This window comes from Acanthaster planci, linkage group LG01, assembly GCF_054643075.1.
Source record: "Acanthaster planci isolate LZ-2023a linkage group LG01, COTS_SCS, whole genome shotgun sequence".
NCBI lineage: Eukaryota > Metazoa > Echinodermata > Asteroidea > Valvatida > Acanthasteridae > Acanthaster > Acanthaster planci.
The window spans coordinates 35,007,424-35,030,383 of NC_141777.1; the positions used below are offsets into that span (position 1 = coordinate 35,007,424).

The window sequence follows — 22,960 nt, forward strand, 5'->3', positions numbered from 1 at the left end:
TTGTAAATACGGCTGTTCCACAATGAATGTGCCTCGGGCATGGTATTTATTGGCCAAAATACTGAATTTATAAAACAAGACACCACAACGGCAGTCCATTACAAAAATGGACTTTATAAATGCTGCTCCTTTGTAGTCATTTCTAACTGCGTTGTTCCATGAGTTTAAAGACTGGGTTACGACTGGAAAGGTTAAAATCTCCCACCATTTTTTTTTCTCCAGATCTTCAGTTTCAGAACCAAAACAGAATGGTAGTCAAAAGTGGATAATGAAAATAAGTAGATGGAATTCCCACCAGTAGAACAGACACCGTTTCTGACGTACGTTGAACCAAATACAAGATGCAATGGTAGTAGGGTGTGAAAGGTTAAATATATTGAACAATAACACGCACATGTACAAAACAAATTGCTTATGAGTGCATCTCATAAGAAAAAAATGTTAAAAAGTTTAATTGCAAATCAAGTGAAAACTTACTACATATTGGGAGTTACATTTTGTTTCATACAGCTATGCTAAAACACACCCAGCGTCATTCCTGCAAGAATCTACCAAAAACTGGCAAGGAAAAGTCAAAGCAAGCAAACTCCAGTCTTCAACTTTCGGTAGTTTTTTTAACACATCCTGGGGTTGGGGTTTAAAGAGAAATCTTTGCTCTCTGAAAGTTTCTTGTTTTACAAGTTCTGTGGAGTCTATACCATAGCTCACAACATTTTATACAGGAACTCCACAAGATCAACCCAAAGACATCACATGTATGTTCCTTCAAAGAAGTGTGGAGGTATCCTTAACCAGTACTGTGTTTATATAATGTACATGCAGGATGTTGCCATTTTGTTTGATTTTCAGAACTGCTATATCTAACGCCAGTAATACACATGGCAGCAGGAAATACAACACTTTAAAATGTTAACAACCAATTAAGCAATCACGTTAGAACCAATGAAGCAAGTTAAAGCAGATTCTATCTTAAGAACTGAGTTTATTAGCCATTTGGTGACCCATGGTGTTGATTTTGTGTAATTTGTTTGGATTCTAAGGCCATCTCTCACTTCTGGGATGAGCTTTCATTTAAGATGGACTGAAACCATTTCTACAAAAAAGGACCTTGTGTAGTCCAGTTGACGTGAAAAGAGCTTAAGTAAGTCTAAGATGGTTTCCATCGAATATATTTTGTTACACTCTCATTGTATATGTCATTCCATCCTATAATAACCATGCTTGAAAACCTCCATCAAAGACTACCATTTGAAATGACTTATAACTGCCACGCAAACCTTTTTGAAGTAACAACTCAGACTGTGTAAAATACTAGTTCTTGACAAAATAATCTACCTGAGTGGCCCTTTATCCAGATACCAGCAATAAAGCAAATTAGATGTGGTATATAAGCCACCTGACCATCAGGTGGCAATGCTGATATGCAATTGGAAAGTCTTCAGGTACACACATATACACTATGCAAAGTCTCTTCATGCACTGCTTCACAAAACTCCTCTGCTACCTGTGGTCATCAGCTGTGTCGCCAGGACAATTGTCTGCCAAATCATTGTCATCTTGAAGGAAAAACAAATAATCAGAGTTTCTCAAAGAACTTCTAGAAAACCCAGATGAATATGTAAAGTTGAGTGATTTGAGCCACCTTCATTAACTAGCAAGATTCTGTGGCTTAGAACCCCAGCAACGCAGTCTTTCGTCTGTTCTTGAAGACTCCGATTTGATAGCACAACAGCAACATTGTAGGTGGCGTGCAGTTGAGTAGGTACATGTACATGTAGTATTATTTGTTAGTCTTGATGCAATAAAACAGAAAGGACAGTTCGTGTATCTAGAGGGGGTGGATGAACTCCCCAACAAGTAAGTGTTACCTTGTTGAGGTAAGCCCAATAGCATGCAAAATCAAATGTATTTAAATACACACTTAAATTAAGAACTTTTTAAGAAAAGTGGTCACCCAACAAGGACACTGGCTGACAAGTGTCTAAGCACAATTCAATCAATCTTTTTGCCCAATTAGCCTCGGGGATGCGTTCGGATCATTATAGCCAATGATTGCCAGTTGTTGGTTGCTTGAGACCATTTGTGGCCTTCGTTATTCTGGTTCTGGTTCTATTTGTTGTGGCATGCGGAACTTTGGGGGGATTCAGGAATGCCAAATTTGTACTTGAATATGCCACTGAGGCACGTCAAAAGAGGGCAGCAGACAGCTCAAACACTATGCTGCTGCGATTTGTGGGCAAATTCCACCCGAGGACAGCAGTTGATAGCAGTTCAGCCAATGTACAAATGCAATGTCAAACACGCAAGACACATTCAAAAGTTATCAATCCGGGACCCTCTGACATACCTTTTGTTGCAATGCTCATTATCAACAACGGCACACATTGGGACCTTGGCTGCATCCAAATTTGTTGTCTAGAGCTAGGTATACGTCTTTGCTCCATTGAAAACACGCAAAGAAACACAGACAATAGACCAAGCCGTAGCTCTGAATGCCTGTTTTGGATACGGCCGTAGTTTAGCAAGTTTGACTAGCTAGCCTTAACCCCCTAGGGTGTATGTAAAATTATACTGAAATATGGGGGATTGAGGACAAGGTTAAAGCCCATTCACTTTTTAATATTCACATACATGGGTGTCGGGGAGTTGCACTTTTTTAAGGAGGGCATTTTTTGGGGGGGAAGGAAAGCACTCATCAGCAACAAACTGATAAACCATTCACAATAGAAGAGGGTCAATTTTGAGGTTTTTTCAAGCAAGTTTGTAATTTTTCCATCTCTTGTTCTTTCCATTTCTTTCATTTCTTTCTCTCCCCCATTTTCTCCCAATTCTCTCGGGGGGCGGGGGCAAGCACACCCGTTGCCCCCCCTTGCAATGCCCATGGTTATACACAGGTACCATCTACGTCATATCAGTGGGCAGTCAACTGCTCTCGATTACACATCCTGTTGTACTTGGTGAATTGTCTACAGCAACAGTTAAGCCTAAAAGTAGATTCTTAAATGACCAAGGACTCTTTCAGCCAGTGTATTTGCACACAAAATGCTACTAAGCAGAGACAATCAGGGAACATGTACAAGATGTAAGACCACCAATCTTACCATCAAATGATGTCCCACACCATATGCAGTATCTGTGTTGTCTGCGCAGGTATCCAGTTAAATGGACGAGTTTTTCAGCCGACTGCAAATCAATTCATAAAATAAATCCAAATTGTTAATTTCAAGGTAAAACACTACTTGACCAAACTGCGACAAGCTCATTGGTTATCTTGTTACTTGTGATGGGCTCAACCACATTACCACATCCAACTTACTAGCAGGGGTCGTAGTATAAATATTTACCATCACCATGCTGTTGTTGTTACTAAACTTCAACACAGACAAGGCCTTTAACCACTCACTGCCGGGCGACCCGTTTTCGAGTCCATAGGCTTTATATGCAGAGCTGAGGAGCCCGGAACTGGGACAAAAGAGTTGGGCCTTAAAACAAAAGACCGTGCTAGTGGAGATAATCCAGCCTTGTTTTGAAACAGTATACCACGGTTTGAGGCATTTAGAACGAGCGGATTACCACCGGGGACAAAAGCTCTCCACCACTGCAGCGATGAGCCACACAGCACCGCTGCATGCTAATCTGGCCCCTATTGAAAAGAGGTCAGCAGTGCACTGTGGCGGTTTCAGGAAAAAAAGAATCTTACGTAACACCGCACAATCTGGGCTCTTTTTCCAAGGTTGCAGGCCTGGCTGAAATATTCAGGAGTCAATGAAGGCTCTGTCAGCTGTAGAGTAGTGCCCAAAGAGTCCTTCATGTAGGTATTAACGGCCAATAAATGAAATGATGCATTTTTGAAGAATTTCGAAAACGGAAAATCTTGAAAAGGACCCAGCATCTTGTCTTGCTCCAGAGAAAAACACCCGGCAGCAAGTGGTTACAGCTCATTTTAATTTCCCTGTTCATCTAATCTACGGCTTATAACGTGTCATTTTTATCAAAGAACACAGCAGAAAATAAACACGTGCCACGCAAGCAGACTACAGTAAGCCAGACTGGTAAACAGCCACCCAGTTTCTATACACCAAGAATCAAAGCTGTGAAAAGTAATATGTCTATTTGTTGAGGTCTGTGAAAGGAAGAACGGCTACATTCTTACAGTCATGTCACTTCCACACTCATCTTCTTCCACCTCTTCTTCTTCATCTTCCTGCATCTTAGGAGGCTGTTTGGGCCAGTACCAAGGCTCCACAGGTTCCACAATCTCCTGTAATAACAAGAATCAATCCAAGAAGGGCAGTTAGCTGGAGGAACCAGCCTAGTTTGTTGAAGCATTCTTAGCCCAGAGGAACTTTCCTGGCTAGCACGAAATTTCTGACCTTGGAGGGTTTTCCCACTTCACAGCATTCTTGACAATATGTGTTTTTTTTTTTTGCCTGGAAGACTGTACCTTGCTGAGCTTGAATGACTTTATCAAGAATGAGGAAAAACATAGCTTTTATTAAGGCATCAAAGCTTGCAGCAACACACTTGGAATGGCTGACACAAATACCTCATCTTTTATAATCACAGTCCTGTCCAAGTTTTCTGCCACCATAGAAACACAGATGGACTTAAATTACAAATTTGAAGCAGAAATCAGCTCTGGATGCAATTGAACAGATCTAAAATCTTATCAAGTAGATTCTTGATTTCAGTTGTCCATGCCCAACACAGAGTTACAGCATATTCAACTAAAAAGGTGGTTTTTGTCCTTTACAGACATCATCTGCATTACCCCTTCACTTTGCTTTACCATTTGAAATGGTGCTACATGTCGGAAATAAAGTGTATCTCCCTCACATTCCCATTTCTGTTAGCCCTGTCTACCTTCCTCATCCCAAGGAGTGAGACCGACCAACCTGTAGCCGATCCAGATGCTCGCATGCCTTCTGGCTCTTGTCCAAGTCTTTCTCCGTCTCCTTGTCAGTGAACCTGCTGCTCATGCGCTGCCTAAAGTCCTGCCTGTATACCTGCTCCTGGGCAGCGCGGCGCTGCAGCGCTTCCTGGAACTGTTGCTTCCGCCGCTCCTGCTGGTCCTTGATTTCTCTTTCCCGTCCCAAGCCCCCTCTACCTTAGGAACACAGCACAGTTTACAGAGGATTTTGTTGGTTATGTAACAAAGATCCCCTTTGCAATCCATGATAAATCATACTTTTCATGGGCCATAAACACAGCAATCCAACAAACTCCCTAAAATTCCACTTTCTGTTTTCACTTTTGTCAACAACTACTCTACAGCTGTTCTCCCACATGAATGCATCACATAGGATTACATCTTCTTTTCTTTTGTTCAAATTTTCCAAATAGAAAATACATTCCAGTGCTGCTCTAGGATAGCAAATGATATCAACAATACACCCCTTTCAAGCTTTTCCAGTGTTTGTCCTTGTGAAGGGTTGGAGAGACACGCCTCACTGGAGACAGCTCTTTGTAGCACTTTTGTTTTATGCTCCTTGGCAGCCCTACACTTTCCATGAGTTTCCTTGTGTTGGTGTCTTTTCCTGGTTTTATACAATTCATATTTGATATTTTTGTATGTTACCTGCATGTCTCTGTCGTTAATGCTGAATAAGGTACTACCATTGTCATTATCCATGGAGTCAATAGAGGGCACCTGCTGTACGTATACATGATACTCACCTGTCTTGATTTCTACCGGAATGGGCTCTGACCGTCCACCACCTATACACAGGAATATTCCAAAATGCTTATTGTAGTACATGTACTGTGCATTCAAACCATTTCAGCGTGTCCCTGGCTGAACCAGTGTCACTGTATAGCTAGGCATCAATCTTTGTAGCAGTTACCTAGCAGAACGCATGTGTCCGTGTCTTTATTTTGTACTGTAAGCGACAAGGCCAAGCTGCTTTCCCCTGCCACAAAGCCTACCTCAGAATACAACAACGTGAATGAAAAGAGACGACCAGATGTGGCGTTACAAGAACACCTGGCATAAATTTCTGCAAAAATCAACACAGTGACTTCAAGTAAAGAAGTCTGCCTTCACTTTCCTCAAAAGGCAAACACATACAAACACCTATTTAAGAACGTGCTGGTTTCCTGATCCTTCCATTGGAAAGTGCAGAGGGAACCAGGCTCAACCACACCCATCACTGAAAAACTATATTATTTGCAGAGTAGTCATGATATTAAGAAGGGGGTAAGGATCTATCCAGGGTGCTTGTTTTTCCCATAGAGGAAGGACACAGAAGGAGTTTGAACTGCCCGGGCTATGTCATCTAGCCAATTATCACTTTCTGGCGTGCGCAGTACGTCCATAGCCATAGCCACAGCGAGCGTTTGCTACACACCCTCTGTTTCATAACCACGAAACCCCTTTGTACCCTATGATCGCTGCCGCAATTTGTCAATGGTGATCTGCATCCTTAAAAACTTTGTGTACTGAGGTATAGTAAATTGAATGCTTGCGCAGTTGCTTGCATTACGGCGTGTGCCCTAAATGTACATGTACAGTCACTGCCTTTAATGAACGCGTTCTTCTGGAGTTATTTTAGGAATGAATAGCCCGTTTGTTAACCCCTTCGCGCCAAGAAGCGGCTATAGCCCCTGTAGAAATTGAGATCCTCAGCCCACTTTTCAGCTATAATTCCCTGCCCACGCTCAAGCCAACACAGTGAAAGAAGGCAAACCCTGGCTCTTGTACAGTATATATGGTAATTGGTCTTTGTGCGTAGCCCAGAAATGAAAAGACCGAATATGCATCATAATCATCAGCTTCACAATAGTCCCCACTTTGAAAAGAGGCAACGGGAATGTGGAAAGGTGAGTAGAGCCACATTCCACCGAACAATCAGCCTTTTCACCGTATAATTCAAAGCGTGCAGAGCACACAGAGCCACAAACCGAGAATTTGCAGTTTGGCAGGTGGCGTTCATTGCCAAGGGAGGATGGAATTCTTGGAGTCGGCTTTCGGAAAGAAATTCCCGTCTTCAAGGGGTTAACAAGATTTTGTGTTTTGTTTGAATCATTTGTATTATGGCATTTGTACAAAAGCGTATTTCAAGGGATTTCATGATCACTCCCTGAGATGAAATATCACAATTTGTTCCTTATGAATTTAGCTTTCCAGTTGTAGTCAACATTTTGTCGGCCAGTCTTAGCCAAATTTGTACCATGTCTTTGAGAACTGATTATTGGAGGGAGGAGAATAAAATTACAAACTTTGCATGGATAATGGACAGTGTATCAAAATTTAAAAGTTTAGTCATGATGGTAAAAGTAGGTCTAATATCAGGGATTTTTCTGTCTATTTTCTGGTCACAGCAATAATTTGTATTTAATTGCAAGCAAAACACTACAACTATTGCTAGGATATTACTGGCCCGCTTGTCCGGCTAAGATGCAGGCGGTAATCAGGCATTTTTGGAATGTTTTCTATTATTTGTCTGACTGGGCGGCAATGCTCATCGAGCACTTTGAAGTGCCAGAGTTGCAACTCCTGTGTCCTTCCTCTCTGTTTTCCTTGAGATAACTAGAAAGTTACAGGCAAGAGTTTCACACATGTATCACCCACACTGCCATCGCAACAGTCACTCACCAGTTTTTCCCAGCCCCATGCCCTGCTTGTACCCCATCTTTTCCAGCAGGGCAAAGCCCTTGTTCTGACTAGACAAGGCGTTGCCCAAGCCCTTCAGTCGGTGCTCCTGCTCGCGCTCTTTGATAGGCTTGAACTTAGCCCGGTGCTGCTCATTGATGGTCCTGTGCTTGTCCTCTTGATGTTTCTTGAGGGCGTGCTTGCCCCACAGCAGGCCTGGTGTGGTGGTCTTACTACTGGAAACATGCGATACATGTATTATTCTGATTAAGGAGTTTTAAAAGTACACTGTAAATGTACAAGAATCGGGAAGACTTTTACTAGCCACCATGTCCCTCCAAATGTGAACAGGAAAAGAAAAACTCTGGGGAAGTGATCAATTCTCTGCAATCACAACAAGCAAATTAGATGGTACAAAAACACTCAGTTCTAGAACTACTTGAATTAAACACAGTAAAACTTGAATTGAATTGACTAGCATATAAGTACATATCAGAATTACAAATTTGTTGCCACTAGTTGTACAATTTCTGGTACAGTCTGGTAGAGAGGGGTTCTAAACCTAAATGTAAGGACCATGTAATATATAGGGGCTTTCATTTATACATTGTCATGTCAGTGCAACAAGGTCATGTCTCGTGTACAACACAAATACCAGTTACGACTGTGTTACACTGACACAACGACATTCTGTCACGCAGTTGGTGGTGCTTGGAGGAACTTATATAAATGTTACACGAGAGGGTGAGCTCATGAAGCCTGACATCTGCAGGTACACCCATTCTGACATTATCACACAATGCAAGCACCACATGTAGTACATGTAACTTAAACCCATCACAGCTACACAGCGCGGCGCTTGTTGCATGTTCTGCTGGTATCAGTTCAAAATTCCACAAAATTCCAACAAAATTCCACCCCCTGCCTCTGAAAATGGTTGAACCGACATGCAGACCTAGCTTGGCCATTAGTCCGAGTAACTTGGACCCTACAAATTACCTTTTTTAACATTTGGACATGGTCAGGCGATAGTAGGGTCCAAGTACATGTACCTTCCATAGGCAATGCCCATTGTACAGTTTCAATATGATCACAGCTACCTGACATGGAGTGCTCAGGAATCAGTCGTCGGCGCGCATGTGCCGATACGGCATGCTTTTTGTGAATGGTCCGCTAGAGGCTGGTGCATTGTGACATCGTCTCCAGGACATTAACATACAGTTCAAATCACTCTATTTGAACATGATGGCGACATCGCACTCAACAAAACCGTTTCTGATTTAAAGGAGATACTTCTTTTTTCTTCTCAATTGTGACCAAACCTTATCATCATTATTGGAATCTCTGATTCTCACTTGATCCTAAGCCTGGCGCATTAAACAGTTTAAAGACCATTTTGGAGGTGAATTCAGACGATTTTGACCCAGGGTACGAGCTATTTTGAGTGAAATGAATTAATGGAAGCAAAAGTATATGGAAGGTACTTGGACCCTACTAACTATCGCCCCACCATGTCCAAATGTTTAAAAAGTGATTGGTAGGGTGGGCCAAGTTACTCAGAATAGGTTAGGCCTACCTGCCTACCCTTCATGCCCTTTTGTTTCCAGACCTATCGTTACCACGTAGGCGTGGGCTACAGACATCACTAACATGACTAACTTCCCTTACAGTGGTTTATTAGTCATGAGAAAGTGGTAACATGTCCTAAAAAGTCAACTTTAGCAGGAAAAATATTGAAGCATTTAGGCCTAGCCTACTTAGAAAGAATTTTTCAGACCAGTCTTATATAAGCCTGGCCAAGCCAGGCACAGGCGCACACAGGGTCAGCAGGTCAGGGCTGTTATGCCCCAACTATAGCATCAGTCCAAAATATAGTTAGGCCGTCCCAACTACATGTAGAGTGCCACAGTTGGGCCGGCCCAACTACGGCAGCGAGGTCCTGTGTGCATGATGTGCCCAGCATGTGCCAAAGTCATTGTTTTAAAATGTCATGTCATCGGGCTAAATGAACAGATGAAGTGTCACATTTTAGATGAATTTTGTCAAGTGTGAGACACATTGACTTGGATAATGTTGAGACATTTCCCACAGACATGGGTCAACAATAGTTGGGCCAGCCCAACTGCAGCACTGCAGTTGGGACTTATGCTATAGTTGGGGCGTAACAGGGCCCGTGTATCGAGAGATGTCCACTTCAAGTTCAACTAACAACATGTCAATAACTAAGGATTGCCAACATTTTCATATTCATTGTGATGACTGCTCCATACCTTTCAACTAAGAAAGAATCGGACATGTAGTCATCTTCGTCATCTGCCATCCTTGTTTTTTGTGTAGGGCCTACCTACATGTACTCAGCTCGGTTCACAGAGAACGCATACTGGCATAGGCCTATGATCGATAGACCAGCTGTGAACGTACCCCTCAGCGCAGCCGTACATGTACGTACCTTCAATTATATTCTGCAATGCAGAATAACTAGCGCCCTCTATTGACTGTTGCTTTACCCTTTTTTGTGAATTTATCCTGGCCGCATCTGTTTCTTGCTCTATAACTGAGGCACCGGTACAAGTTGTGGGGAGGGGAACCACAATTAGGGATTATGTACTTCGGGACCCTCAGTTTTTATCATTGTTACAAAACAGGTCAGTACCCAAAAGAATGCAACCAAAGGCAATGTTTTCTTTATTATGCTCATCTTGTTATTTGTGAATTTAGACTTGTGAAGTGTGACAAAATCTGACTTTTTGACCGATTACCAACCATGTGAAAGTTATTCCTTCATGCATGTGTATTAACACTGACAATACTTACCACATGATTGATTGCCCTCAAAAATCTAAACCCAGTCCTCTGTCCACAAAATTAACCCTGCATCTATTTCACATGAAGTCACTGTCATTGGTCTAGGTGGGTCCAAAACTTAAAATTCTCCGTTCTATTATGGGCACAGGGTCTCCAAATACACAATCCCCCTAACTGGGCCCTCATCTTCTGGCAGGAGGGTGAAGTCAATACAGTCACAATTAAACTACTGACCAAGGCAGACTATTACCAGATATCTAATGGGGGGAGGGTATATACCTCAAGCAGACTGGCTTTGTCCTCATCCCCCTTAGTACAACCACAGTATCCTCTGGTCAGATCATCTATTCTTAGATGATCTGACATTGCTTCTGGAGGGATGGTAATAACTAATTTTTTTAAAATTCAAGTCTTAATATGTTGAATAAGAAACAATGTTTTAATTTTTCCAGTGGTGATTTCTACACATTTTTAAAGAAATAATCATTACCACTTCAAAAAAGAACAGTGATAAGATTTATCATCAAGCACAATGGTGATGAAAAAGATGGTTCCGTTAGTGTATTTTGTTATAGAAAAGCAACTTTGGTTTATAAAATATAAGAAGGAATTTTTTTTTCAAGACGAACATTTGGAAAATTAAAGAGCTCAAAACAACAATTTGATGCATACTAAAAGTAAAATCCTACCCCCAGACTAATCTAATCTCCCGAGCATCAGGCTGTCATGACAGGGCCAAGTACTGAATAGCAAAAACAGATTTCTACTGATGTTTCTGTTGGGAAAACCATATCAATATCAAGAAATGTAAAGCTAGAATAAAACTATGATAAGCTACTTAAGGATTTTCATTAGTTAAAAAATTCCTTTCTTGTTACATCATAAATGACTACCTAAAAGAAAAAAAGATGCCTCTTTGAATGTTTCAACAAATTTAGCTCAAGGTTTTTAACCAAGCAAAAAATAAAAGATCTGTAATCGCAACTTAAAATAGACTGTTATTTTTTAAGAAAATATGAGCAGTTATACAGCGAGCATACTGACACATTGGCTTTAACAATGCATTAAATGTATTGTTAACAATGCTTTCAACTGACAAGTCTCTGTCTTCTGTTGTCTGTCATAACTCTGCTCAGAGCATTTTAAACAACAGCCAACAAAAACTTTTATTCAGTTGGATTCTAAGACTACTTTCTAATTGCTACAAAATTTACCCACCACAATTTTGTCCCCTAACCTCTGAACTACAATTTATGTCCTCTGAAAATGAAATAAAGCAATAACCAGGAAGCGAAATATGAAGAGCCATCAAATTAGAAATCACATCAGATGTGGTTTCATTTAGAGTGCAAATTTGATTCAAAAGGAATACATTAGATAATACACTGTGAGGGTAGCTCAAACTTTCAAAATAAAAACCAAGAAATACCACACAATGTAATCATCCGGATGATACTTGGGTGCAACTCAGCACACTCCAGTTCACTCTAGAAACATGTTTCATAGCAGCTTGAACAGAATCACAATTATACTGTAAAACATACGCCTTATGTTTAAACTTTGACTGTTAGCACAAGCAGATTTCAGTTCACAATGGTGAAAACCAATTCTAGTTAACGCACTTGTGCACTCAAACCTACAGTGGATTCTTGCCAGTTGACTAAAGGACAACAATAAAAATCTGTGAATACTGCCAAGCCAGTAATGTACAGTTAGATTTCATCTTGTCAAGTATCAGTGTTGTGGTAGAGTTCTTTATAAGTACTCACAACCTCTCAAAAAATAAGTCTTCACAAGCAGTCACTGGAACCCCAATCTCAATATGAGTCACAATTACTCACAACTGTTTCTCAGGTCATAACACATCTTTGCAAGCAGTCATTAGCACCCTAGCCTCAATGTGAGTCACGAACCATGTCATAGCTGTAATATATTACCCATCCATTATAAGTGGAAACGTTGGTCATGACCAGTGAAACATACTGGTACTTGTGAAGTACACAACTACAACACTGTCGATTGATTAATATCATTATGATATTGAATATATCCTTGCATATCTGATTCATTCATGCACACATTCTTCAAGCCCAAAGGATCACATATTACATATGGAATCATGAGCTTTCTGTCTCAATCACAGTATCACCAGCCCCATTGCTATTCCCAGCGTTGGTAGTATAGAATAGGTTCAGGCCACTCCCTTCACTACAGCATGCACCATTTTTCTGTAAAGGCAGGAGAATGAGTTGAGTTAGGCACATCGCTCATCAGTCGATGCCGATCAGCTCCACCTCAAAGATCAGAGTAGCGTTGGGTGGTATCCTGTGAGAAACTCAGTTAAGGGAACAGCCAGTTATAACCAGCCAAGTCTGCAAATGACATCATGCAAGTTGATCAAGAAGCGAGTCGTATTATGGTTCCAGTGGGCTTCAATGTGCAAACATTGCCGTAACATGTGAATGTATACCACCATTTCTATTCTATATTTACAATGGTCCAGCAGCCAATTTCACAAAACTTTCACATTTTATTGCGTAAGTTGTGCAACAAATTAAGACCGATTTCTTGAAACTTACGCACTGCATAAGTCTGTGACTTACACAACAACTTATGGCATAACTTACACAGTCATTTTAGGTGGTGTCAGTTGCGACAAACGAAACAAAAATGAACCATTCAACAAGCTTATCGTGTTCGGTTAAGCCCTATCATTGCTAAACTTAACAACATGTTATTAAAACGTGGCGCAGCTATGCGACTCTTCGTGAAAATGAACGCAAGTATATTGTGCAGCTACGGCCTAAATTTGTGGCATAAGGCTTACGCATGGTCCTTGGTTATGCCACGTTTCGTGAAATCGGCTGCAAGTTCCTTTGTCATTTAACAACTACTTCCAGTAGCAAACAACATATATACCATGTACCTAATTTTAAACACACTGGTTAGCAAATGACTAGTTATGGTTCTATACAGCAGTGTTTTGCAAGATTTGAGTTCAGCATGTACATGTAGACAGGCAGAATAAGAGTGATTTATAAAAAGAGAGCCATGGAGAGGTTACCAAGGAGACAAGAAGTTACCAAGGAGACACATTTTTGGCAGCTCATCGATGACTCAAGAAATTACAATGAGAACCGAATTCATTTAAATTCATTTCATTTGATCTCAATTTGTTCCTCAAAAGATGAATGAAATCTCTACTGGTGTCATCCGCAAAAATTCTTGTAAAAGTTCTGTTCAAGTAAGTCCAGAGGTGCTCATCAAGTACAGTGGTACACAGGAAAAGCTGGAGCCAATCAGCACTGGTCTTTGTAATAGATGCAGAAAATGAGACAGGTCAATGTTTACAAAATGTCTCGGGTAAAAGGATACTTTGACTCTGGCTTTCCTTTCTTTCCATACGCCCAGTCAGGCTGAATGGTAAGCTCCGCCTTCTCATTCAAGGACATAGTCAAAACTCCCTCATCCCACTGAAAGGAGAGGGAACAGATGCAACAGATTAACAAAGAAAGAAAAGAAAGGAAACGATGGTTGGAGGGGGGGCGTTTATTTTAAAGTGCATAAGAAAAGACATATCACAGACTGCTTCAACCTTCCTTCCATCGGGGACGAAATGAGGAATGATCCCCCATCAGTCAAAACCAATCGTGTGACTATTTTCTGCCTGTTAGGAATTGAACACCTGTATGTCAGAGTGACTGGTTTTTAATGTTACTTCATAGTGCATGGAGTGTTTTTTGACTGTTCAAACAAGCTTCTCAGTGGTCAGCTATCCAGAGGTGGTAATCAGTTAATTAAAAAATGACCATGACAAAGTGACTTCAAAAACCTTGCAACTTTATGTGAGCTTTTGACAAGATGTTTGACCAAAAATGCTGTTTCTGTCAAACATGCTTTTAACTTGGGGGCACTTACACCTCGAATGACCTGGCCAGTTCCCACCTTGAACTTAAGAGGTGTGGCAGCTTTCTTTTTCTTGCCTTTGAGAGAAGGAAGATCAGAAAAAGAAATAGGGAGAATTTTTCCTTTGAACAAATGATGTCATGTCATGTTTGTTGGCAATCATCATGTGTCTCCATTGCCTGGAGGATTTCCAGTCAACACATCTAAATTTTGCAGGCATCTCACGTTTTAAGGACCAATATGTGATCTGCTGTATGACATTTGGAGTTGATTACTAGACCATATAAAAGAGTGCCACTTTAAAAATGTTAGTGATGTTAACAAACGTTGCCTGTAACACGTTTTTGCACATAAAATCGCAAAGTCACCGCTTATGAATAAACATGCAGTACAACACTGCCATACCAATCACTGCCATACCAATCACTGCTATACTGAACATTTGAGTATACTAAGCATTCCCCTTGACTTCCCAATTTTTTCCTGAAGATTGTAAATTTACTTCAAACATAAGAAATATGGTGGGAACTGATGATAATGACTCAAGACCTAAGAAACGAAGGAGTACCAGCCAACACGTGACTTGGTCAATATCGTTCATGGGTACATGTACATGAAATGCAGGGGCCATGGAAAACAATTGCCAAGTATGTGCAACTTGGCCAACTCTTATGCAGAAAATCTTGCTACACATTATTGCTATAAAGGGCATGGATATTTTTACCTCAAAAAGATCCATCAAGTACATGTCCAGACAAGCTGTTGTGACTTAGCTCGCACAAGTCCTCATTAAATATTCTGCCATTATTAATTGTTTTCAAGAAAAACTTGTGTGTGCCGACATTTCTTAAGTTGCCGACTTCAGACATGTACCACTATGGCCCCAGTGCTATAAAATTGTTCCTGGTCCATCTTTTATAAGTAACACTTCTTTCAGAAACATACACACCCAGAAAAGAAAATGCCCACATTTTGGTGTATTTCAAACTTGTTTTGGCGGCATTTAAATCAGAGATTTTGGCCAGAAATTTTCATGTATAAACATTCATGAGGCAGACCACCATAGATGCACCCCACCGACAATCACTGTGTAGTGTAGAAATACTGTACAACGTCTATGCCAATAAAAATCGAGGCTCTGAACCAAAAACAAGACTGACACAGATCTTCAAGCTTCTCACACATTCAATGGCTAGCAGTTTAGATTTCTGATTAGCTGAGATTTTCCCTCATGTACCTGTCGTGATGTTGGTATCAAATACCGTGCCATCAGTCAATTTGCCTGTGTACCACACAGAGGCATAGTCTCCCTTTTTAGGGAAGGTGCTCTTGTCTCCTTGCTTCACTATCTTCTTGGTAAAGTGAGGCACCTCAGCAACCTGTGGTATGCAGAAGCCCAGAATACAAATAAACATTCATCCGTTTGATACTACTTATGTTAATTCAAAAGATTATTGACACAAAAGATACAAACATTCCTTGAAAGGAATCAGAACCTGTTCAAACCTCCCTGTCTCAAGTTTTGCAACTTTAAACACAGAATGAGCATTTTTACCCCAACCCTCCTGAACTAATACAGATACATGCACACCAGGTAGAGCCTGGCCCTTCATGCAGGGATTGATGATCCTTGGAAGTTTGAGCACAAAGAAAATACTCTCAAGAGATTTTGGAAAGCCCCTTAAGGGGCAAATCAGACATGACCGGTGGCTGGTGTTCATGACTGAGCAACAGGTGCTGTTTAGCTTCATACCTTTTCCTCTTTGGGCTTGGGCTTGACATGGACCTCTGCCGTCTTTTTGGTGACTTCCTCTAGTTCTTCTTCATCGTCGCCTGGTCCTTTAAAAGCCTGACGGACAGAGATCACAACCAAAGAGGTACAACAAACCAGAAGGCATCCATCCATCAAAGTGCCCAGTGCATTCTGGGTTTGAGTATACCTTTTGTTACCTCATTCACTACTGCTCTGTGTATGATCTGTCTAAACCTGGGGTAGCTTTACGACTCACTCACATCAGTGATATTCCTGGCAGGTATCAACAGTTTTGTACCACTGGCATTCAACCTGATATAAATTTGACCATTTTTCAAATGAACAGAGTAAATCAGAGGTATGGCTTTTAAGTGCCAAATCCAACTGACAGTAAACTGTGCTGGTTCACTAGTAGTTGTGGCTCATATGGATCATAAACTGGAACACAAGTTCTTAGGACACACAGCACTGGATCAGCAAGTTTTATGCTGTCAGCCAGGGAGAAAGGAGAATTGCTAACAATGAAACTGCTTTCTAACCTCTGCTGATGCCAACTTAAATGGCAACAAAATCAAATTTTCTGATTTTCCATTTCGTCCTCTTTTATTCTACTGGTGGAACTCATTAAGAAAAATACAAATTTGCTACACAAATACGAGTAGGTATCTAGAGCAGGTAGGCAGCAAGCTGGAAAATTTCAACAGATTAAATTGCCTCACTTCCGGAACTAGGATTTTATTGGTTAGAACTACTAAAGAGGCGGGATTTACCTTTTTTTCAAACAAGTCCTTGTAGGCTTTAACAAACTGATCCTTGTTGCACGTTTTAACTACATGCTTCAGAGCTCCCAGCATCTTGTGGTCCCTCAGGAACTGCAACAAATAAGATAAACAGTCTTATTTATACATGTACGTCAATCAGTTGGGGACAGGGAAACATGTCCCCCCCCCCTTACTTTTCCCCTGATACCAAATTTTGAAAAAGAAATATTGTCCAAAAATGAAATGAATCTTGTAGTGTATGCGTACAAAATATGCTGAAAACAAACTGGTTAAAGTGATCAGAGATTGTCTCGGATGGCACCAAAGCCCTTAAGTAGGCCCTGGACTCATACCAGTAGGGCCTCCCGCCCTGTACTCACATTAGTTCTGATCAAGGCTATGTCCCCCTCCCCCCCTTCATTTGAGGAACAACTGACACCCTCACATCTACCGTATGCACTTAATATTTCCACATAAATTTTAAGTGTCTACTTACTATAATTGAATTATACTGGCAGCGTCATCATCCTTCAGTTGATCAAGGGAAATTTAGGCTTACCAAGAATGGACTGGTAACGTGAGTTGTCTGAATAGCTTGAAATCTTGCACCATGCTTGTACAAGCAAGAAAAATAAAGGCAGCACTTGGAGATTCCAAGACAGTGAGATTTGTGTAAGAATATTTTCTAAAGTCTCTTATTCCATTCCCACACAACTGGGGAATGAGAGTACCCGGTAACTGTACATCCTTATTATGGCCAGCTGACGAGTCACATCTCAAATTTGCCCACTGCACAAAGTAAAATATCCACCTTTTTAGCATTCCACTCTGCAGCCCAGTTAGATTTCATGTGTCAAACCAAGTTACAATGTACATTAGCTTACCCTTGACAAGTGGAGAAGCTGGTAGAAGATTCTGGAGGTATTTAGTCAAGTCTTTGTCATAATTTTGAACTCAGGTCTTCAGAGGGCAACATCCCAACCCACAGCCCTACCAGGCTACCACCAGCCCAGCTAGCAACTCCAACTCCCTCATCACTCCAGTAACCAGTGACCCAAGCTAGTCACTTCACACTCTACTTTGAAATTTGAGAACTCAAAGTAGATTTCTGCAGTAACCCAACCATATCAACTAACTATTGAACACTTGCACAGCCTGTACACTGTAAGCCTACTTCAAGATACATGTACATGTATATATACCATTAGGCATATAAAGCTATATTCTCCTGGTGGATGAGCATCATACGCATGAAGCCTGTGTGTGGTAGGCCTAGATTCATGGAGATTTTTTTAATTAAGGGAAAAAGTCCGAGATCCATTTGTTGCAGACTGGTCTGATTCCTATTTTACTCCCATTGAAATGTGCATGGTTGTATTAGAGAATTGAGCTCCATACATGAACGCGTTGATGCATGTACATTACTACTAAGTACTATATGCCTCCCTAAATTCTGTAAATATTTTAGGTCTAATATCACAACTGGTAAAGCCAAAAACATACATTAAACTCCAACCACTAACAGACAAATAAACTCACCCTTTTTGATGCATGTTCTTGCAGAAATGTTGCGATAGCCTTCTTGCCAATGTCGTCGGAGACAATCTCTTCGTCCGTCCAAGGACGGGTTACCTCATTTTCAGCAGCCATTGAGGCGGGAAAAACAGAGAAAATTTGGTTCAACGGCACGCTACCTCGCGTGTGCATGCAGCTCGTACGCGTTATAGGAATTGGAGCACGGTCTTTGTTATGGTGCGACCATTCAGCTGATAGGGGTGTTTTATTCCGTTGTATTGTTGAGATTTTGTGCCATTCCGCGTTCAAGAGAGAGTAATAAGCAAGGTACAAGTTCTTTTCATTTTTGTAGTCTTGAATTAAATCTACAAAGTATGATTTTGGAAGAAATTTACCAAACTCACCTGCCAATAATAGATTATTTTCATATGGAACGATCCCTCATTCATAATAGAGATACCCCATAACATCAAACCAATTAAACGCCAGCAGACGCTATAATACGGTTAACTTTAATAACAAAATAAACACTGATTCCAAATCTAAATTTTAATCGTATTCACTTATTTCACAAATGATTCACGTAAACAATATACACATCTCTGGTTGTGTACAGAAAGCTAAACACAAAGGTTTATTCAGTTTATTGCAATACCTTAGCTGCTGAGTACTGCTACTGGTATATGCTTTGTTTTACATTTCATGAGGGACAGAGAGAATTGTGGCAAGGCCTACGATCCTTTGCAACGTTCCGTGCTTAACAAAAATAATCTTAAGAGGAAATTTGCCACAATAAAACAAGAAACCTACATTTTAATCAAATCAGCAGTATAATGTGATGCACGGTAAGGAACAAAGAGCTTATCCTGATAGAGGATAGCATGGTACTGATTACATAAACTGTACTGAGTATGGATGCATTAGAATAAAGTACTGAAACCCAGTGATTCCTCGCTTTCTGAAGTTAAATTACTTCAGAAACATTGGAGGTTTGCAGTAAGCTGTACATAATGACATGCTGCTAGGTGTGTTTAAATCTACGGTGGTTAAATAGTTTTGGTCTGCACAGCCGGAACTATTTCTTCCGTGTTGAAGGAGACTGATTTCTTGTCAACACATCTGCTCACAAAATGTGTTCATCTGAATCAATTATTGTTGAAAATTAAATACAAAATAGTCTCTTTACTACGTGGCAGATTTATATTTTCTGTGGCTGCACACTGACGTGTTAGTTTCTGTTGCAACTCAAAAACCTTTGATTCTATCAAGTGACTAGTAATATTAACTGATACGTGAACTGATGTTAAAAAGCTGCTGCTTGATATTTCCAGGTAACCGATGTGTTTAACAACAAGCAACTGTCCATTCTTATTGCAGTAATTCCCTAACATTTACGGGCAATTTAATCAGTGTGTGCAAGGGACTGACTGCACAAAGCTACAAATTTTACAGCAAGTTTTGTTTCGTCCAATAAAATTCTGCTGAGGATGGGCTAGTATGGAATGACACTGCATGCATGAAAACCATTCTAGTCCAAGAAATCTATGCGCTCAGTGGTACATGTACAAAACAATTCTCTCCCAGTCTTTTAACTTAAAATCTGAAAGATGCACCTCAATTTGTCCAATTAGGTTTAATCATACATGTACATGCACAGGTAAAATACATTAGTAAGTAAAATGTACACAGAGCTTGTATTTTACATACATGTATATTCTTTTGTATAAAACCCAGTACTTTTTACACTCAGTTTTGTGGTGTTGCTTTCTGGCGCATTATCTTTCCAGAAGTACACAAAACTTGTATATATATAGGGTGATGGAATTGCAGCATTTTTATAATTAAATACATGTACAAACATACAAGTTTGCTAATCACTCTCATTTCTATAAAGAATGTGGAATATCAGAATACATTCATGGCAATTTCTGTAAAAAGGTACAGTGCGTCATTTGGGAATTATGTCAATTTGAGGCAACAAAATTAGTATTCAAAATTGTAAGAAAGGTGCTTTACAACTATAACCTTATGAAGTTTGAACTCACAGAATGTTGTATATTCCGAGAAAAACAACATTCTAGGATCTCAACTTCAAATCAAAAGTTGGTTGTAGAGTCCTGTTTTAATTGTGCCTAAAATCAGTGTCCAGGACACCGAATCAAAAACGACCCACTTAGTCAATTTTAAGACACTTAGTCAATCTTAAGACACACCGTTGGAAGTGGCCTTCTTTTATTGTTTCTTCACCCTGACAGCTTGCCAAAAAGAATCATTTCACAGGGCACTTAGTACCATAACTATCTTTCAACCAAGTATGCTTTCCAACAATGAGTTTGTCAGTTTCTTTGCAGAAAGCTCCAAATGTACGTAGGACTGTACCTTTAAAGTGAATATAATCAATTAAGATCTTGAGCAGCAAAGGTGCTCTAGCATGGGAAGGATCAAATAATCATTCCAATTCTTCATCCAACGACAAACTGTTTCTCTTTCCATAAATTGAGCCTTCTCATTGCAACAGTCTGCTCTTCAAGGCACCAATAAAATTTTCTTTGGCAATTCCAATGAAACCCATTCAAAATGACCAACCAGCAAATTAGACAACTATATATTCACCGGCCAGTTTGGGGCAATATATTTCCTCCTTGAGGCCTCTTTCCGCATGCCTGTGTCAACGGAAGATTCCAGCGACAAAATAATCAAATCAACACTTTCAATCGAAAAAAAAGAAAAAAAAAATCCATGAAACATGAGCACAATATAAAAGCCATGCGCAAGTGTTCTGCCAAACACAGACTCTGTGACAAGGGGAAAGCGACTGTAAACATGTATTTATTGTTGATGGGGCTGAGCAAGCTTTTAACACGGGCACGGTCACTTGGCAATAAGAAAACACACTCAATTCAATCATCAATTACTTTTAGAAAAGCTCTTTTTTGTGTGCGTGTCGGAAAGTGGCCCTTTCTTTATCTACAAACTGCCCATGTCGTGTCTGAGCAGAGGTTGGCCCCACTGCCGTGCATGTCAAATCTTAAGTTGGACCCCCAAAAAAGGAGCAAAATTTCCCAACAATGGGAATGGAATTGTAGAGGATAGCAAATAAACTGTCACAATATTTGTGTTAATAAAGGTCCCTCTTGCAGGGCACTTTTTTTTTCCTGAATGGAATGCATTTACACCATCATAGTCACTGAAGAATTTAAACTCTTGTATATTTCAGAACAGGTTTTCAGGGCTTACAGAGGCAGAATACCAACCAATAATAAGAAAATTTCATACACGGACAATCTTACATGAAGAGTTTTTCAAATGTGCCTTTTAGTAAGAAACCCTATACACTGTCCCTGGGAACTTGAAAAAGTCACTTATATTATACAAATAGTAAAGAATTTAACTAAGCTTGGGTAAGGACGAACAACTACAGGTGCATATAATGCATGTCAACAAAATATCATACAAAACCAGTAAAAGATAATTGCATTAACTATAAATGTCATGAAGCTGCAGTGAATCAAATTAATCTCTGTCCCTAAATGAAAACAATGAGTTTATGAAATGATAAATTTCAAAGATGAACAGTTTTAACCTCTATCTCTCTGACTGAACACTGACAAAAACAGGTAAATGTTGCAATGCTTGGAAGGTGCGATAGAGTACGGATGATGAAGAATTAGGGGAACATTACAATTAATTATCTCCAATTCCAAGTAGGTGTGCATTATTAAAAAATCCACATAATGAAAGTACATGTAGTCACTGTTTACAAATATTACAGCTGCCGATGTCTTACATATATCTTTCAAAAAAGAGTATTTAAACATATTTTGATATTCTTTAAAAATGCTTTTGAGCAGGAATGTTTGGGAAATGATACCCGTTCACCTGTTTCAATTTCATTTCAGTTTCATCCAATTCAGTGCTACCGGACTGTTTGATACAGCACCATGGTACAATACTGAAATGAAGTGCCGCAGGGGTTTTGTTATATCTTGGTTAGAATTTAAGGTTTTGCATGATGGAGAGTCTGTAAGTAAAAAGATGTTTGTTTCTTAAACAATTCATAATCATTTCTGATTGAAAATTTAAATTATTTATTATCTCAAAGGCAAAACCCCCCACTCTTTGGTTCACTCCTACAGGCTGATTTACATGTAGAACAGACTTTTGGAGGGTCGCAATCAGGGCTAAAGTTTACAACCACCGGAGAGGTACTGTCTTGCTTTACTAAGTTTTGTGCTAAGGCTCATAGCAATGCACAACCACGGACTGGATCACAGACTGGGTCACAGTCTGGAGGGGAAATAAGAAGGGGAGGTAACAGACAGGAGAGACAGGGAAGTGTATTTACAAACACTGACCTAAATCAGCCCCCTCCCCCCAAAGAAAGAACAAGCCAACCTTGAAGGAATCAATTGATAAACCCCCCCCCAATTCAGCTTGGTGAGGTAATGAGCATTGCCGTTGAATCCCCCTGTAGGAGCTGCGTGACTTGTTGGAATCTTTCTTCTGTCTTACATTTCTCTGAAGATAGAGAGAGAGGGGAAAATATCAGATGAGTGAGTTTAGATTGATCAATTAAGCCTCTCTTTGTTTGAACTCTTTGGCATTCATCAGTGAATGCAAAACAAAAGT

General features: G+C 40.1%; 3 protein-coding genes across 8 annotated transcripts in view; all 3 read right to left on the bottom strand.

The window, feature by feature from the left end:
* Positions 1-27: 27 nt before the first annotated feature.
* On the bottom strand, positions 28-10,020 carry gpatch11 (G-patch domain containing 11). Of its 3 annotated transcripts, none has more exons than XM_022235633.2 (7): positions 9,862-10,020; positions 7,595-7,824; positions 5,677-5,718; positions 4,896-5,107; positions 4,154-4,261; positions 3,102-3,183; positions 28-1,556 (listed from the first exon to the last, which is right to left on the bottom strand). In XM_022235633.2, the coding sequence occupies exons 1-7, from the start codon at positions 9,909-9,911 to the stop codon at positions 1,501-1,503; spliced, it is 780 nt and encodes a 259-aa protein (XP_022091325.2). In that variant the 5' UTR covers positions 9,912-10,020; the 3' UTR covers positions 28-1,500. The 3 variants fall into 3 exon arrangements, with proteins under 3 accessions (XP_022091325.2, XP_022091324.2, XP_087001223.1); XM_022235632.2 differs by having other exon boundaries at positions 7,595-7,827; XM_087145097.1 differs by lacking the exon at positions 9,862-10,020 and adding an exon at positions 9,176-9,249 and having other exon boundaries at positions 7,595-7,827.
* Positions 10,021-10,270: 250 nt separating this feature from the next.
* On the bottom strand, positions 10,271-18,559 carry LOC110979636 (peptidyl-prolyl cis-trans isomerase FKBP3-like). The gene is made up of 7 exons (XM_022235634.2): positions 18,356-18,559; positions 16,826-16,927; positions 16,056-16,151; positions 15,540-15,681; positions 14,315-14,379; positions 13,772-13,869; positions 10,271-12,721 (listed from the first exon to the last, which is right to left on the bottom strand). The coding sequence occupies exons 1-7, from the start codon at positions 18,521-18,523 to the stop codon at positions 12,667-12,669; spliced, it is 726 nt and encodes a 241-aa protein (XP_022091326.1). The 5' UTR covers positions 18,524-18,559; the 3' UTR covers positions 10,271-12,666.
* Positions 18,560-18,865: 306 nt separating this feature from the next.
* Positions 18,866-22,960, bottom strand: part of LOC110979645 (uncharacterized) — a 38,219-nt gene continuing 34,124 nt past the window's right edge. For all 4 annotated transcript variants that reach the window (XM_087137349.1, XM_087137356.1, XM_087137354.1 and 1 more), the window contains one exon: positions 18,866-22,849. In XM_087137349.1, coding sequence (XP_086993475.1) covers positions 22,761-22,849 — 89 coding nt within the window. In that variant the 3' untranslated portion in view covers positions 18,866-22,760. The remainder of the gene's footprint in view (positions 22,850-22,960) is intronic.